This window comes from Miniopterus natalensis, chromosome 10 (assembly GCF_054644295.1).
Source record: "Miniopterus natalensis isolate mMinNat1 chromosome 10, mMinNat1.hap1, whole genome shotgun sequence".
Lineage (NCBI taxonomy): Eukaryota > Metazoa > Chordata > Mammalia > Chiroptera > Miniopteridae > Miniopterus > Miniopterus natalensis.
This window is the reverse complement of record NC_142090.1, coordinates 80063669-80081628: the sequence shown is the minus strand read 5'-3', so window position 1 is coordinate 80081628 and position 17960 is coordinate 80063669. Positions and strand designations below refer to the sequence as shown.

The 17960-nt window shown below is 48.1% G+C and overlaps 1 protein-coding gene across 1 annotated transcript in view; it reads left to right on the top strand.

Annotated features, from left to right (window-relative positions):
* Window positions 1-5642: 5642 nt before the first annotated feature.
* AOAH (acyloxyacyl hydrolase) overlaps window positions 5643-17960 on the top strand; it is a 92997-nt gene continuing 80679 nt past the window's right edge. Inside the window, exons 1-2 of the mRNA XM_016222239.2 lie at window positions 5643-5769; window positions 15808-15903. Of these exons, the coding sequence (XP_016077725.2) occupies window positions 5643-5769; window positions 15808-15903 (223 nt within the window). The remainder of the gene's footprint in view (window positions 5770-15807; window positions 15904-17960) is intronic.

The window sequence follows — 17960 nt, the reverse complement described above, 5'->3', positions numbered from 1 at the left end:
ACACCAGGGAGCCGGGGGTCCTCGGCAAGGCCACGTTCTCACAGACAAGGCGGGGACCCTGCGGAGAAGGGAAACGCGTCAGGCGAGCCAGGCCTTCGTGCGTGAGACCCTTCCGAGGCACTTTCTGCCCCGAGGCGAGGCACCGTCCCGTGCGCTGGAAGGTGGCCGGTTCGATTCCTCCACTTTGCTGGCTCGAAAGGGACATGCTTTCCCCTCCTTCCTGTCTGACCTGGAACCCTCTACTTTCATCCCTTGTTCTTCTTCCTCTTCTTTGTTTTGTTTTTAGAATAGTTTATTGGTTTTTAGAAAGAGAGGAAGGAAGGGGAAACAGAGAAACATGGATGTGAGAGCACAATATCGATCTGCCTCCTGCACACACCCCCCCCCCCAGGGATCGAGCCTGCAACCCAGGCATGTGCCCTGCCCGGGAATCGAACCCGCAGCCTTTCGGTGCACGGGATGACACCTGACCAGCGAAGCCACACTGGCCAGGGTCCCTTGTTCTTCTAGAGTGAGCTACTTAATGACTGTATCAGTCCCCTACTGCTGTGTAACAAAGTACAGCTAAGGTAGCAGCTTGAATCAACAGGACTTTGTTATCTTCCAGCTCCCAGGCTAGACTCGGGGTCTCGGCAGAGCCGCCCCCTTCTGGAGAGCGTGCTTCCTCGACTCCCAGCCCTGGGGCCGCCTGCCTCTCTGGGCCCACCGCCCCTTCTTGGCATCGCTCCACCTCTGCTTCCGTGGTCACGCCTGGTCCTCTTACCTGGACCCTCGACCTCTCTCCTATGAGGGCACTCGGGACAATGTTGGGCCCGTCCGAACAGTCTAGGGTACTTCTCTAGTTCAAGGTCTTTAACTTAATTACACCTGCAAAATCTCTTGGCCACGTAAAGTCAATATATAAAGGAACTTTATTTGATTGCCACAAACTGAAAAGAAGAAATGAAAGCCAGCGTGTGGTGTCTGGCTTGGGGACAGGAGGCCAGTCCTTTGGCTGGGGTTTCCTGAAGGTCGCTTCATGACAACAGGGGACACAGGACCAGTTGTCCACTGATGTCCTTGTGCAACAGGAAGAGATTATGTCACAACGTTAATGAGGAAATAAGTGTGCCCCAACTTTACATGATTTCTCAGTCAAGGGGCTAAATTTAAAGAGGAAATCTCCAGTTCATGGGAAGTTCACACCTATGGGATACAGAATGAGAAGTTGAGAAAAGCAAGACCTTCCAGACCCATGAACCTCTAGAAGAAATCAATGGGTTTCAGAAGCCCACAATTTTTTTAAATCCATGTGTCAAATTTAGTGTTTGTGTTACGAGCTTTTTTTTTCCAGGAAGAAGATACAGAGCTTTCATCAGAATTGCTAAGGGATCTGTGACTATAACATAGAAGATATTTTCTATAAAGTGATCAGTTGGGAACAGATAAAAAAAATCCTCTGTCATTAATTTCCTGATACAAGAAGTTGTTTCATTATATCCGTGAAATGTGCTGAAAAGGCATACGAATCGCAACAATCCTGTATGCAAGCCCCGGAGCTCAACGTCTGCACCCCTCCCGGGGCAACTGGAAGCAAAGAGCCCAGCTCCCCGCTCTGGGGGGGTGAGGCCACGAGTTACCCAGGGAGGGACTTTTCACGCAGGTGCCTGCGCCGATCAGGTGGGTGAATGATGACAGAGGGCACGAGCGGCGACCCCATATTGAAATAAACTGATGTACTAGATGGCACAACACGGGAACCGTGACTCCACAGAACATAAGCTCAGTGAGGGCAGGAGGCTTTGTGGGTGCTCTTAACCTCCACGCCCACGACAGCGCATTGAATGAACGGCTGGGTAAAGAGCTGTCTAGCCCTGGGGCTGGGGCTCAGTTGGGTGGAGCCTCGGAAAGGCTGTACACGGAAAGGCTGTGGGTTTCATTCCTGGTCAGGACACATACCCAGGTTGAGGGTTCGATCCCCAGTCTGGGCTTCTATGGGAGGCAACCGATGGATGTTTCTCTCTCACATGGATATTTCTCTCTCACATGGATGTTTTTCTCCCTCCCCCCTCCTCTTTCTTTCTCTGAAATCAATAAAAATAAATAAATGTAAAATAAAAAGAAAAGAGTTTTCTAGAACCCTGTGAAGACTCTGGATCCATATAAATTAGGCTGATTTTAAAATGTATTTTACCACTAATAAGAAATTTATTTGATTTTATTTAAAAGTCAAACATTGACATTAAGTAGAAAATTTAATATTGTATCTGTAATTGTTTTCATGCTGAAAGTTTGAAAGCTATTCAATGAAGCATTTTTATTTTCTTAAATGCAAGGCTTCCTATTCACTCACGTTGTCTCTTCGACCCTCACAATTTTCCTGTAATATTGGCATCCGAGACTCCATTTTACAGTTAAACCAGCTGACACTGAGAGAGGCAGATCAGCTTGCCCAAGGACACACAGCTAGTAAGTTATGAAGCCATGATGAAAATAGATCAAGGCCACAACCTGGGAATGCGCCCTGGCCAGGAATCGAACCCACCACCTGCCACACGGGCAGGCCCAGAGCTCCTATTAGCCAACACACCCCCTTGTCACGGACTAATTAACCATTTCCCTAGCGGAGGACAGAGAGAGGACCGCGCGGGCTGGACTGAGCCCTGCCTGGGCAGGAGAGGGCAGGGCAGGTGTGAGCCGAGGAGCACCGCCGAGAACCCTGGGAAGCGAGAGTGACGAGAGTGACGCCTGGTGTCAACATGAGAGAAAGTCAAAGAGAAGATCACCAGCTTTCCCAGTATCTTCTGTCACCCAGGTCATTCGAGCTTTCTGATTAAGGAGCTTGCTGTGAATGAGATGGTTGAGGCGAGTGCAGGTCAGAAACGACTTTGGAAGTATATTCAGACCAGACAAGCCAGGACCGGGGGGAAACATTTGGGAATCGTGGACCCTCAGCCTCTGCTGCAGACGGACAGACTGTGCTTTGCTGTCTGAGCAAAGTGAGTGCCAAAGTGTTTCAGGGAAGAACCTCATTCTCAAACGCAGACTGTGAGATCGGAACTGGAGCATCTAGCAGGCAGGGGCCCTCCAGGGACATCGTTCAGGGTCCAGCTAGTTGATATAAACCACAAGGAGGTAGGTCAGGGCCTTTCAGCAGGCTGTGCAGAGACCTGGGTCGTCTGCACTCAGAGCTCAGTGGAGAGGCAGACCCGTCGGGGAAGATGGGACCAGCCAGGCTGAGGGACCTACCTGTGCCGGCGGGAGGAGCCCTCACCTCGGGGACCGGAAGCAGGTTCTGTCTTGTGAATGGGCACATGCACCGGCTTCGGCACAGTTGGCAAAATCACTCCCTGACCTCTGGGTTCCTCTTTAACCCTGCCCAGTACGAACCCACCCTTCAAGTTATCTTCACGATCACGTCCATTTATGGAAGACCTACTATGTGTCGGGCACTGACACACCCCTGCAGCTGAGAAATCGCACCCCTGGAAATGGCAAGGGACCTGCTCGGTGCTGCCCGGTTCAGCCAGGAGTGCCCAGTGTGTCCCTGAAGCCCGAGCACAGCACTTGTCTCAGGCCACCATCTCCCTGGGTGACTCACCCGCCTGTGGCCTGGAGCCTGACATTGGCACACAGCCTTTGCGCGTGACATTCCTCCCACCCTGAGATTCTGCAGGCCTGCTCGGAGCTAAAAACGTACACCAGGAGGATTTCAGGAGGCCCAGCGCCTGTGCCCCATGCTCTTCTGGAGGCCGCCGAAGGTTCCTCACCCACCCGGGTCAACCAATGAGACTGTGCTCCCGGGCTGCCCCGTCTGCTCCATGCCGCTTCCCCACGTCTTGGCCCCCAGCTACCACGGGTGTCTTAGAAGCCTCCGGAAGCCTGGCCCAGCCTCGGTGCAGATTTTACCCCACTCATCCCGGGGTCCTGGGATACCAGCCAGAGCCTCGCCCCACGCAGCACGGACTTCTCGCCGGGTGCACCACGTTGTGGTTTAGATGCATCATCTGCGGCCGTCCTCCCAGCAGCCCTGTAGACAAATATTATCATCCCAGTAGAAGCAGACTGCAGCTTGGGACGGTCCCCTCGCTGCCTAACACATGACTCGGCAGTAAACAAGGGATGGCTTTTTGAACAGGGGTCTTTCTCTTTGCCATCATTCCTCTAGAGCTTCTCTGGGCCCTGGCCCCTGCGGTGGTCCTGGTGACCTCCAGAGCTCCCCTTGGCCACAGGGTCAGGGACATGGAGAACCAGGAGCTCAGCCTCTGAGGAATCCACGGGCCCGCGATGACCAAGGACACTCATGGAGTCAGTCGGCCCAACTTGTGCTGGTGCCCAAGAAGGGAGGCTCTCCGGGGTGTGATAATTCCTCCATGGACTGAGATTTAATACACTGGTGGTTGTTTAATGCTTAAATAAAAATTGGTATTTCCTACATCCTAGAAAGAATACAAGTCTAAAATTCCGCCTGCTACTCACAATACTATTCCTATGTAAAAGCTGGAGGGGGGGTCAAGGGAGGGGAGGAGAGGGGAGGAAGGACCCCTATCAAGTTCCATTAATAATATTTTCTGAAGTTTATAATAAGCTCTCCTCATAGCCCAAGCAGGAAGACTACGAGTCCCTCGGTTACCTAGACTGTGGCCCTTTGGCCCAGCTCCCTCATTCTGCATGAGAATGACTGTGACTGCTGTGTCCTGTTGTAGAAAACAAAGCACTTAGATTGCCTTCCCCCGATCAATGATCTGGTTCCCTTTTGCTTGTTTGTTTTCTCCAGAAAAACAGCATCCAGTTCTCATCTTCAAAACCTAAAATCTTAAAAATGCAGAAATCAACCCCAGGGGGAACGCAGACGCACCGGGACGTTCTGCAGAGAGGCGCGCGTCCTGCACACCAGGCAAACTCGACTTGGTTCACTCGGGCGCCTGTTTTTCCTGACACGGCCACGCTGACTCCCGCCATTGCCTTGCCCTCGCACGCCGAGTGAAAGGCCTGGAGGAAACGTGGCCCTTTGAAGAGTAATCCACCTTCTCCAGAGGAAATAACTAGTTGACCAGCCTGGTCCTCAGCAACCAAATAGGGAGCCCAACCTCACCACATACAGCTGTTCAGAGCAGAAGTAAGTAAGTCGTGGACCTAAGTTATCCTTTCTATAGCCTGTGGGCATTGCTGATCCAATCGCTGCAGGGTTGTGTGTGTGTGGCTTTAGTGTATGTGTTTTTCTGCAGTTTTGGTTTTAGTCTAGTTTTGCAAAAACGAAAGGAGAAGTGCCCCCTAACCACCCCCAGGAAGAGTCCCCAGCCTCGGGGTTCCTGAGGTTTCCGCAGCTGACTTCAGCCGGCAAGCACAGAAGAGGGCGTTTCTGCCTCATGCAACTTGGGGTTTTTCCTTTTCTGGCACTTTTTAGCTCAGAGCAGGACCCCGTCCAGCTCTCCCTGGGGCCTCAGAGGCTCTGTCAGGGATCTGCCGTAGCGACAAGTGACTCTGTGTTTGTGTGTCTTCATTGGTTTCACACTTACTGAAAAGCGTGTCTGTGAGTGCGGTGTGTGCGTCGAGGACGGAAGAGAAGGGGAGGGAGAGAGGCTGCTCGGTTCTGCGGCCTGGACTGCGCTCAGCCAGCGGCGTCTGCAGCCGGGCTGGCCTCTCCTGGTGCGGAGCCGGACATGAAGTCCCCCCGGAAAGGCCTTTGGGCGGCTCCTGTGCTCCTTCTCCTGCCCTTTTACACCTTGGCCTCTCCAGCCTACGAGGACCGGCCCCATGCCAGGCCCTCCACAGGGCACACCTGCTTAGGTACGTAAACATTTTGCATGTTTATATGTGGATATAACAATGGGGTCAAATAACTTTGCTTGCATAGACGATCGCCTATTGAATGACATCAATAGCTGTGAGATTCCAAGTAAGACACCAATAACCTCACCGACGTGGAAAACTCCGAGCCTCAGAGTGAGCATTCGCACTACACAGCAGGTGTGGGGAGAAGCGCTCTGTGCCGTTGCTAATTCCAATTAGCTGTAAAAGTCTGCCACCGCGTTGGCAGCTGGGAGCTCCCCTCCCCGAGACTGGCAACCGCAAGAGCCTGGCGTTCTTACCCCCTTTTGCAAGGACAGAGGCAGCCTGGCCGGTAGAGAGAAGGTGGACTCTGGGCTCAGACAGACACACCCGAGTCCCCACCCTCCCACCCCTTCCCCTGTGCTCTATCCCTCCCTGTCTGTGAGGCCTTGTGTTAACCTGTTACTTAACCCTCCCACGACTCCGTGTTCCTATTGATGAAACACAATCCCCCCCTCACAGGGACGCTGTGAGAACTGAGGCCGTGCATGTGAATTTGGAGCATTTGCACAAGCTAAGGACTGGAGGACCTCAGTTTCCCCTTTCTCTCAGGGAACCCAGGGTTGCCGACCATAAGACGGTCACCTGGAAACATCAAACATTCACTGAGATACGGTTCTTTCATCTTTCACTGAAGTATTTTATTTCCAAGTTCCTGATATTTTTTTTGGTTTTGGGGACTACTTTTGGAGAGGAGTAAAAGTAGGAAAGACCATTGATGTTCATATTATCCCTGGAGCTTCCAGACAGTGGCAGGCGTTTTCGTGGGTCTGTCGTTGGAGCCAAGGAGACTCAGAACTCCTGGTAGCAATTACTCAACGAACACTCAGAAAAAGAACCCAAAGTGTAAGCATGACTGCCACATCTTACCAATGGAAAATCTGGACTCAGATTCTGACACATTATTTCTAGAGACAGCACAGAAAATATCTAAATTAGTCCTATTTCTCAGAAAACCATGACCCTGGGTAATTACACATGATTGTGAACATACCTCTAATGCCAAAGTCTCCTTTTAAATTAAAACTTTCAGACCCAGATTCCCTGGGAGTCCTGGAAGCAGAGGTCAGTGACTCCCAAGAACCATGTCGAGGAGGCCATCCTCACCCACCATTCAGTTTTGTCAAATAATTATTTACCCCATTTCATTTCTCCAAACAAGACCCTCAAGCCCATCTAGTGGAGATACGCCTGAGGAAAGGCTTAAGTGAAACAAGGTCTACTTCTAGGATGGTCACAAATTAGATGTTTAGATTTAGGCAAGTTGTCTGAGATATTGGGCCTCCACTGCTTCAAAGCAGACCTGAGATATGCATTCCCCTCCCTGCCCATTCCTAATGAGGCACAGAGAACTCAAAGGGGGTGCTGAAAGGATCCAGGACGGGGTGGTTCTGGTTGCCTATGGATGCACAACAAAATATTTAAAACATAACCATCTCGTTATATCGTAATGTGGTGGGTCAAGGATGTTTTGGAGTCTGGCTAGTGATTCTTCTGCTCCATGTAGGATTAACAGAGGTCACTAAGTGGGATTCAGATGGAAGATCGGTGGTTCTGGAATGATCCAAGACAGCTTCACTCACATGTTTGGTGCAATGTGGGAGGAAGGTGGCTAGAAGGTTGGCCCTTCGACCAACTGTGGCTCTCACAGTCCAGAGTTCGCATGTAATAGTTCAGTCCACACAGAGACGGATTGCTGTTCTGGCTGCCAATCAGCTTCCCAGCAGAAAGAATCTGCCGGGTAAGAGGCAGGTGGGAGTGAGAACACCTCCCAGTAGAGACGCGGCTGCCAAGGTCATAAGGGAGGGGCCAGCTGTCATAGATGGGGGGTCGTGGGGACTGGAGATACTCCAAAAGGAGCCACACAGATGTTACTGCGGGACTGAGTCAACCTCCCCACCATAAACAACTAGCTCCCGTCCCACAGGGAACCTGCGCCCTGGGAACCAAACAGCAGACCTGGTCAGAAGACATGATCTTGAACAGAGTCCAGCCTCAGAACTAAGCTGGGTGAAGCCCCAAGCGTCCCTTTTTCAATTTATCATAGTTCATTCGCACTGAGCTGTACATCCCATTTGATCACTAAGCAAACCTGATCCTACTGGGCCCTTTCTGCCACTTTTCAAATATTATCGAATTAATTATTTTTTCCAAAACATTTTCTTTACATGGGTGATTTAGGGGCAAAGTAATCCTTATGTTCCAAAGTCATTGACATTAAAATTAATTCATTGAGGATTTTTTTTTTTTTATTTTTTTAGCACTGTTTGGTGCTCGGGAAGTCTTACAAAATGTGAAAGAAAAGCACACATTTTCCCCCTCATTCGTGTTTGGTTACATATATAAAATGCCTTCAGACTCAGTTAAAAACCCTTCTACCCACCCTTCTTCCCACCCCCACACCCTAACAGAGGGTCGGAGGTGACGTTATAGTTTAAATAATAAGAGGTGTTCTATGGTTTCAAGCCAATGTGAATGGCAAAATGACAGTGTCACTGGCAAAAATAAGGAATATTTAGACACAGCCAGCAGAGAGGGTTGCAAATGTATGATCACAATTTGTATATACAGAAATTTCACTTTCTCTGCTTCTCGGTAACTGAACACTTGCTCGCAAGCCACCGCTGCTGGCCGAGAAGACGTTTCATCATCTCGCCACTTACATGTCAAAGACCTGACTAGGCCATTGAGATTTACATGGAGGACATTTTTTCACAACCTAATGAGCTAATTCTGCAGAGCCAACATGCGACAAAAATATATACGAAGCACGCATTAAGATAAAAGATTTTACTTAAAATACCGTGCAGGCAAAAGTGCATTGAAAAAAGTAATGGCTCAGCTTCCCAATTTTTTCTGAGTACATTAGGTTTGAACAAGGTCTCTCCAAGTGAAATTGTAACAGACATAATTATAAGATAAGTCTTTGCAAAACATTTCTTGTATTTCCCAGAAATTGAGAAAGTGACTAGATAACAAACGCTTTTGCAAGTCAGGTGGTTTCTTGTGCTTTGCTTTCGATGCGATTGAATGGGAATCTAATAGAGTTGTCAAGTGATGATAGATCATTTGAGATAATTCTCGAAGACAGATCACTCATAAGATTTTTGACATCTAACTAAGGAGTTAATGCATTAAGTGACTTTGCTATATCAAAAGTCCTTTCATTCCCATTGACTTAGTTAAGTAAATGTGTTTTCTTAGCACTTACTTCTTAAAATGAAATGGGAACAGACGTGATTCTGAACCTTGTCACTTTACGTGAATAAGTAATATTTTTCAGCAGATATGGGTACTGATTGAAAGGCCTAACCATCTCATTAAGAGATGTAATTTCAATAAGAATGTACCTTTATTATTTAAGACTTGTTTACCAGATTGGCAATACATATTATTCTGGTAAGTTAATTTTATTCATAAAGGAAACTATCCAGAAGAATTTTTTAATACTTAGATGTTATGTTAACAAGAAATTAAAATTTTTACTTAAATTTTATACCTATTTTAATGTTAAGAAGTAGTGTAGTCAATAAAATACTTTCAACAATAAAAGTATGTTACGTTGGGATAAAATTCAATAATTGAAGGAAAATGCAAGGCAGTAGACTTTTTATTGAAATATGAATTCAAGGAGAGGGTTTATCAACATTTAATCAAATATTTTTAAGTAGATAAGAATAAATATAAATCTCTATAGTATTTAGATTTACTGGGATACATATAGAAGATTCATGTATTATTTCTACTGTAATATTTACAGTCAGCCTGGAATTATACCCTTTGCATCCATTAAAATGTGGAAGGGGTACATAGCTGTTTTTCTTTTAGGGGCTACAGAGCAAAATCTCTGAAAGCCATTGGTCTCCACTCTGGACTCTACAGCACAAAGCCTGTGCTGGTCTGACCTTCCAGGCTCTTCGCCATCTGGCCCCTTCCTATCTCTCTCGCTCTTCTTTTCCCATATCCCTGGTCTCTAGTCTTGACCAATTCTTTTCTTTCTTACCTGCAAGTCTTAAAAAATGCTCTTACTCTCTTCCCAAAGGCCTTTCCTGCCTTTTTCTGTTAAACGAGGTCCTCCTATTCCTTAATGCTCAGCTCCCCCAGAAACAGTCACTGGCTGCCCGGGACAGAGTTAAGTTCCTTCCTCCTCTGTGGCCCCAAAGCTCTAGCAGGTCCCTGCACCCCAGCACTTACAGGTTGCAAAGACCAGATGGTTCTCCTTGTCATCAGTCTTTCCTACTGGTCTGTGACTTCTCTTACCTTTGTCTCCTCAAGCTTCTGAGCACATAGTAGGTGCTCCTACATATGTGTTGAATCAATGACAGGATGGAATGGCTCCTGGTGTCTTCACTCTCATTTCTTTTTTATTAATGTTTTATGTATTTCTAAACCAGCCAAACCAACCATCCTATACCTCTCAGCACAGCCTGTTCACGGCCTCTCACTGCCCTTGCTTGGGCCCTGCTCACTCCCGAATGCCTTCAGCCCTGTTCTCACCAGCAGTCATCCGATATAGCGCCTCTCTCACTGCCAGTGTTCTTGGGGAAGGCAGTAGTTTGGAACCCACTGAGCATTTTCTCATAAAATGATGTTCCAGGTGGTGGCTGAGTTAGGCCACAGAGCCCAGTCTTCCCAAAAGTAGTGAAAATACTAGATACCTGCAATTAAAAAAAAAATTCAACCATAGAAAAGCTAAAAACATTGCTGATATTGCAAAATGTTTTTTGAAGATAAGTTCATGAGCTTCTCTATTTTGAAAAGAGTTTATGGAGAATATATCTTTGCTGAATGGTGGACTCGGCAGGTGAGATAGAAGCTAACAATTGTTAGACACCTACTCTGCGCCAGTAGTAAGGATAACGGTGCCCTGTTCCCACCTGGGCTGGGTGCTACCATCTCTGGCTCAGTAGCCAACATCTTAGGGGAACAGGGCTGGCATTTGGATCATTTTCATACCTTTTCTTCTTATTTCCTTTTCTTTTCACCAACATGAGAAAGGCCTGGGATGATGGTTGTTGATTAAAATTACAAAATACAAAGCCATATCCTGCTCCCACCCAACCAGGGAAATCTGAGAACAGAATCTCGGTGCTTGTGAAGGGACATTGGAGAGGAGACATGCTTGACAAACTCATGCTGGTCCAACAGGGAGGCAGGGACCCAAACCCAGGTGTGATGTGGCTCCAAGACCTGGGCGCTACACCTCCCCGGGCCCAAAGCAGAAACAAAAAAGCCATTCCGACTCTCACTTGTCTTCACACTTCTCGTCAACTCATTAATAAATCCTACCAGGCCAACCTCCACAATAGATCCCAAATCTGTCCATTCTCCTCTGTCCCCACCGCCACACATCTCTCTAGCCAACCCACCATCGTCTTCCTCCAGGACCAAAGTAGTCTCCCGATTCATCTCCCTGCTCCTTCATTTGCCCCCTAAGCTCCTTCCTGCCCCGACAGCCAGCATGAGCTTTTAAAGGTACAGATCGGATTGGAGCAGCCCCCTCCAGACCACCCGTGACTTCCCATTGCTCTCAGGACGGGTCCCCATCTCTGGCCGTCTCCGCAGCCACGGCCTGGCCTCCACCCAGCCCTGCACCATCTCCCGCCGCTGAGTCCTGGCACCGGTTCATGACCCTGAAGCGGGCACCGATGGCCTGCCTGCGAAGCCTGCCCCAGGCCCTCGCTCTGCTTTCTCTGTTCCGCTCTATGAACTATAATTTTTCATATTCTCCCGGGAAGCCTTCTCCATCGGTTCTAGCTAAGAAGGTTTACACCACCCCGCGCATTACCCTCTGTCACTGTATCTAAAATTATTCACAATCGTGTTTGCTTACTTAGGATCACCAGTCCCTAAGAGAATAGAATCTCTCAGAAGGCAGGAACCACATCAGTGTGTCCTCAGCACGTGCCAGAGCCCGGCCCAGGGCCGGCGTCTAGAAGGGTCTCACTCGACACACACTGTGCCCCAGCCCCCACTCCAGCAATGGTTCCTCCATCTCTGTGAACCCCAATGAGCTGCTAATGTATGCAGAACCCTCTGACAGCTGTGAGGACACTCTAGCCATGTGACAAATGACTTCGGCTCCCATTCAGGGTCGAAAAGGAGGTGCAGTCACCGGGAGCCAGGCTCTCCCAGCTGCCAGATGCTTTCAGAGCTTTCCAGTGAAGTGTGGGCTTCAGGCACATGGGGACCAACGTTGGTCCCCCGCGGTTGGCTGCGCTTCCTGCCAGCGCAGGTACCATTATAATCAGGGCCCCAAGGGTCCTGTCTCCCCCCCGAAGGCTTCTGCAGCACAGCCTGCAGCCTGCCTGTGTGTCCAGAGGCAGATCTTTGGGGCAGGTGTTTTTATTCGGGCTCCTTCGCTTCTCTTCCTACAATACCAAGAGTGTCAGCTTCTATGATACTCATTTCCAGATGCCAGGTGAGGAGAGACTTTCCATACGTGAGGTTTCAGATGGTGACCGCTGAGAAAATGCATAGCCCTCACCCGCTGTCATCGCTCCCTAAATGAATCGCTTGGACAAATTCACTTTAGCGGAGCCAGGCCTTTTATTAGCAGCCAGAGACTCGTGCGTAGCGGAGAAATGACTCTGCCCATGCATCTCTCCAAGGGAAAGCATTTCTTAACTTGTCAAGGCAGGGCAGCCTCTTATTAGGAGCAAGAGCAAAGTCAGTTTCTCCGTTCCTGCCGCGAAGGGAGTCGGACACACCTCACTGTGGACGTAAATGAGCAATCCGCCGGGGGAGGAGCTGCGCCCCTGGAAGTGGGCGAGGCGGGCGGGGAGCAGAGCTCTAATCAAAGCCGAGCCCGGCCTGGGTGCTTCCATATTTCAAGCCCCATTACCTGCTTTCTCCCGGGTCCTTTTGATCATAACAACTTTTCATGGGCAGAGTGATGATGGTGCCAAGATCCATCCGACCTTCAGAGACAGCTGACTTAGCTTCTTTGGGGCTCCTTTTTATTTATCTAACGATTTCCAGTCTTAGCCAGCACTGCTAAGGAGCCAGGAAAGTCATAAGAACCCTCGGCAAGCCCCTGCCGGCGTCTCTCAGTTGGCGAGCATCGTCCCAGGCACCAAGAGGTCACCGGTTTGATTCCTGGTCAGGACACAGGCCCGGGTTTTGGGCTCAGTCCCCAGTAGGGGTTGTGCAGGAGGCAGACGATCAATGTTTCCCTCTCATTGATGTTTCTCTCCCTCTTCCTTCCTCTCTCTCTAAAAATCAATGAAAGCGTGTGTTTTTTTTAATTAAAATTTTTAAAAATTAAAAAAAAAACAAACCCTTGGCAAGATTCTTATGAGTGAAAGAAAAGCCTGAAATTTTAAGTACAGAGCACAGGTTGTTCCTGAGCACAATGCCTGCTTATTCACCCTTCCAAGCCGTGGTCTAAAATACATACATGTGCTGGGGCTGAATGGAGCCTCCCCGAGGAAAGTCCCCAGGAGAGTCCCCTTATGCTCCCCACTCGTCCACTCCTCCTCCACTACACCAACGGTGGGTGTCCAAGTCGTGCACCTCACCGAGCCTACTTTGTCACTCATTGTAAAATTCTAGGTACCAGTGAGAGAGAAAACTTGCTACTAATTAAATTGTGAAAGAAATGGAGAAAGAGACCATGCTCTTTCCGGCTCCCAGTCTTGTTTCTTTCCTGGGAACCCCTTTTCTCCCACTTGCTGTGCCTTAGATTTTCTTAAAGTCCCATCTCTGGGCGTCCAGTGCTGCAGTTCACTGACGCGACGCCCTGCGAGGCGATGACTGTGCAAGATCCCCGCCCTGCCCCACTGCGTGCTTCTTCGCCCTGAGCCGCACGTGGGGGCCGTTTGCTCTAGAATCTGCTGTCTGGCTCCGGAAGGGGCACTGGCTGTTTCACGCCAGAGTAGCAGCGGAACCACATCCTGTAATGAGGCTGGAACAGAGCAAACAACCCTGTGGGCGAGATGACTGAGCCAGAGCACAACAGCGGGTGCACCTGCCAACCCCCTCCCATGGGGACCCCAGCAACCGACAAGGGCACTGTCACCCAGGTGGCTGGCTCCTCCGTGAGCTCACTTCAAGTCAGCAAACATCTGGCTCCAAGCCTGGCCCCCCTGCTCCAAACCAGGCCCCATGTCAGGCACTCGGAGTGAGAGTAAGACCCCCGTTCCCGCCCTCGGGAATTTACGGTTTAACTCTCAACTCTTAAACATGAAGCTCCAGAGGGTAGTCACTTGTGCAAAGTCACTCCATTTGTAAGTGGCTGAGCCTGTAACGGAAACCAAGTTTTCTTCTTTCAAAGCCTCCCCCTTTTCAAACAAACCACACTGCAGACTCTTAGCACATCGCAACATAATTATTCATAATTGTTTTTCAATTGCTGCTAAAATCTATTTAGCTCTACCTACCTTAACAGGCAATCCGCAGAGACATAAGTAGGGCTGTAAACTTGTGTTATAAGTATTGAAAATATTCACATATACTAAACATATTTTATGTATTTAAAATAAAAGTGAAATTGGTTTATCTCTGGGTGATTTCAGTGATGTTTATCTTTTTTATACTGTTATATATATTTTTTTAATTTTCCAAAATGAGATTGCATTGCATCTGTATTTTTTAAATTTTATTTAAAAATAATAATAAAATACATATGAAAATGCTTTCCAGACCATAAAGTGCTAATAAGTTTCAGCTACTGAATTCATGGCAAGGTAATGAAACCCTCAGTGCATGGACTAGGTTAAAAGCGCTTCTAGTTGACCTTGATAGCTGATGTTGATAAATGCCCCAGCAGGGAGCTGCTCAGGGCAGCAAGGTTGTGGCTCTCACGATCACACTGTCTCGGATTTGCTAAGCCCAGCTCTGCCCAGCTTCATCCGAGGGCACAGAACAGCGGATGCCAACGCCTTGTTGGATGCTGCAGTGTCCAGGAAGGCGGAGGTCTCTCAGTCTCCGTTGCCAGGCCCTCATTTCACAGAAGGTTTGGCTTCTTTGTCTGGCAATGCCCAGCGGTACCATTCACATCTGCTACCCGCCGCCTTTCCTCGTGGAATCCTGGTGGAAATTTCCCTTGCATGGGAATCTGGGTCCCCAGCTCCTTGAGCAGATGGATGATAGTGAGCTCACTGCTGAGCCAGACACCCTGGATCCTCATTTTGGGTGGAAGCTTTCTTTTGCCTCCTTGGAAACCAGCCTCTGCTAATAAGTGCCATCCCTCTTGTCTCAGTGAGGCCTGGCAATGTCCTCCCACAGACTTACTGATCTTGGACCCACCAACCCTTGTATATAGAAGAAAGAGTCCCCTCCCTTTTGGCCTCCCCAGCAGTTCAGGAGGTCAAGGCTGGTGATAGAACCTTCCAGGAGTTCCAGCCTAGCGATTCTTGGCTTTGACACTTATCACATGTCAAGGTAGCTGAAGGCATATATTTTCACTTAATCCAAGGTTCCTTCTAGACACCCATTATATGAGTACTTGCTTTTGAGCCGTGTGCTCTGTGGCTGTGAGGTGAAATAATATTTTACAATAGCGTTAGGCTTTCCAAGGCATGCGCGGCTGCACTGTTATCGCATTTAATCATCACAGCAGCCCCATGGGATCATTACCTCTTCTGCAGGGAGGAGACTAAAGCTCACACAGCCTGGATGGTAAGTCCAAGATTTAAGCGCAAGACTCAATCCTTGCACGAGCTCCTTTAAATGACGTCTTCCTCCCACGTGACCAAAAGGAAACAGAAATAAAGCAAGATTCATGGACTGCCCCAAGGTCACACAGCTTACAAGTGGCAAAACCGGGCCGACAACCAGTCTTTCCAACCCTAAGCCCGTGATCTTCTCATCACACTTCATGCTTCACTACAAATCACAGTGAATTATGCCCACAGTAGATTCTCAAAGGTGAACATAAGTTCTCTGTTCTGGAAAGGTCTGTGTTCTCAAGGACACACACGTCCCCTCTCTTTCCCTGGACTGCCCAGCACAGGTTTCTCTGTGGCCCTGCTGACACGGTCTTCTCTCTTCCAGGCTGTGTGGTGGTGGTGTCTGTGATTGAACAGCTGGCTCGCGTGCACAACGCCACAGTCCAGGCCTCCATGGAGAGACTGTGCAGCTACCTGCCTGGTAAATACCATACATCAGATCTTTCTTTGGTTGAATTACGATAACCTTGAAACACCCTTTGGTCCCCCCGACCACCAGTTCCATTCTCCCACCTCTCTAGCGGGAACCACACACATGAACTTAATGGGACTGTTTTTATACTTTCACGCCCACTCGTATGAATCCATACCCAGTGGATAGTGTTGTTCTGTGGGTGATTTTTTTAACCTTTTCTTGGTAAAACAAATGTAGAAAATGACACAAAGTAAATGTATGCTTTTAACACCTTCGTAAACATAGCTGAGGTCAAGAAGGAACAGAGAGGCAGCCACCCCAGAAGCCCCAGCCACACGCCGATGCCATCATGTCCCCCCACCCCCCTAAAAGAGCAGGGTCCTGAGTTTCACTGCAGTCACTTCCTTGCATTGCTTTATAGTGTTATCACCCAAGCGGGCATTCCCAGGCACCATCGTCTTGACCAGTTTTAAAATTTTTGGTGTGTCCTTTGCGTCAATTTGAATCCACAAGTGTCCTTTCCATCCTTTCCTTTTCGTTGTAAGTGAGCTGTGGCATTTGCCTTGAAGAGTTTCCCATAGTCTGGATTTTGCTGATGGCATCCCTGGCATAATCGAATATGTGTCTCTGCTCTGTCTTCCCTGGAAATGGGCATCTGCATCCAGAGACTTGATCCGACTCCAGTTTGATTTCTTTGGCGAGACTATAAGTGATGGTGTTTTCTTTCATCAGGAGGCCATCATAAGTGGTTTTCTTTTTTCTCTTTTTGTGATGTTAGCAGCTGTGATGCTCAATGACCAGACCTATTAGTTCACAGGAGGTTGCAAATGGTGCTGTTTTAATCTATCATTTATATGTCATTTAGTAATTGAAGCATATCAGAGACAGTTCCTCTCCTCATCATCATATTTTAAAGACTTTTTTCTCCCATAGTCCCTACTGGTAGTGTTCATACTAGGGAAGGCAGGATAAATACTTAATTCCTTTGCTTTATTTGCCAGTTTTCAAATAATTCATTGCCTTTCTATTATCATCCCAAAGTATTCAATTAGCTTTCTTTAAAATATCATTATGCACTCATGAATTTATACATATTTGATGAGTTTGAGTCTATTTCAATTATAGCCTTTTGAAGCTCAAATTGTCCCAACTCTGAGCCGTGGGAACCTCTTCTAGTTGGCTCCGGAGGCCTTTGACATGAGCCTAAGTCACCTCACTAACTGGTGTGACAAAGTGTTACAACTCTATCTTGCACATTTCCAGCCCCAGGCTCAAAATCAATCATTTCCCTTAGAAGCCCGGGTTTCTTTGGGTGAGAAACAATATTTTAAGACCACAATCTGGGGGCCTAGGAATGCTCATCACTATTGAGCTGACCATTCTTTCTAGGCCTCTTCAGTAGACACTGATAGGAATACACATATATACATTTACATGTCTCATTTTAAAATAATATATCTAATGAGTTCATCCTGACACTTCAAATCCAAATTCAGAACGACAGAATTTTTTTTCTTAATCTCTTCTCTACATAGCAGTTATCTGCTTCTTTCCACACTCTAAGTCCTAATTCTCAAGGACAGAGGGATTGATAGAATTAAAATAGCCCATACATATCCCTCACTGCCCACAGAACAGTCTCGGATATCAGTCCTAACGCTGCTACCATTAATATGCTTTATAATCATTGAGAGCAGCTAGAATTGTTTTTTGCCTATGCTTTCCCCATCTCTTATTTAATCACCGTGCTCTATTACCTGCGCCCATAGCCATGACATCCAATACCCATTCCCTTCCACTCTCATTCCAGGTCAGCTTCCTCAGCCGCTCTGTGACTGATGTTCACCGCGAGCCCCTCGGAGGATGACTGTCTAGCCGAGCTGTCGTCTCGAGCTCATTCCTCAGGAGGGCTCCTGGGAGATGTTCCCTGAATCTCTTGCATGTTTGATGACAAGCTGGCTGTGCCCTTTATACTTGAAAGTCAATGTTTTTCTGGATATAAAGATCCTTGGCACACAACTTCTTTCCCTGAGTGCCTCAAGTATGCTATTAAAAAGCCCAAT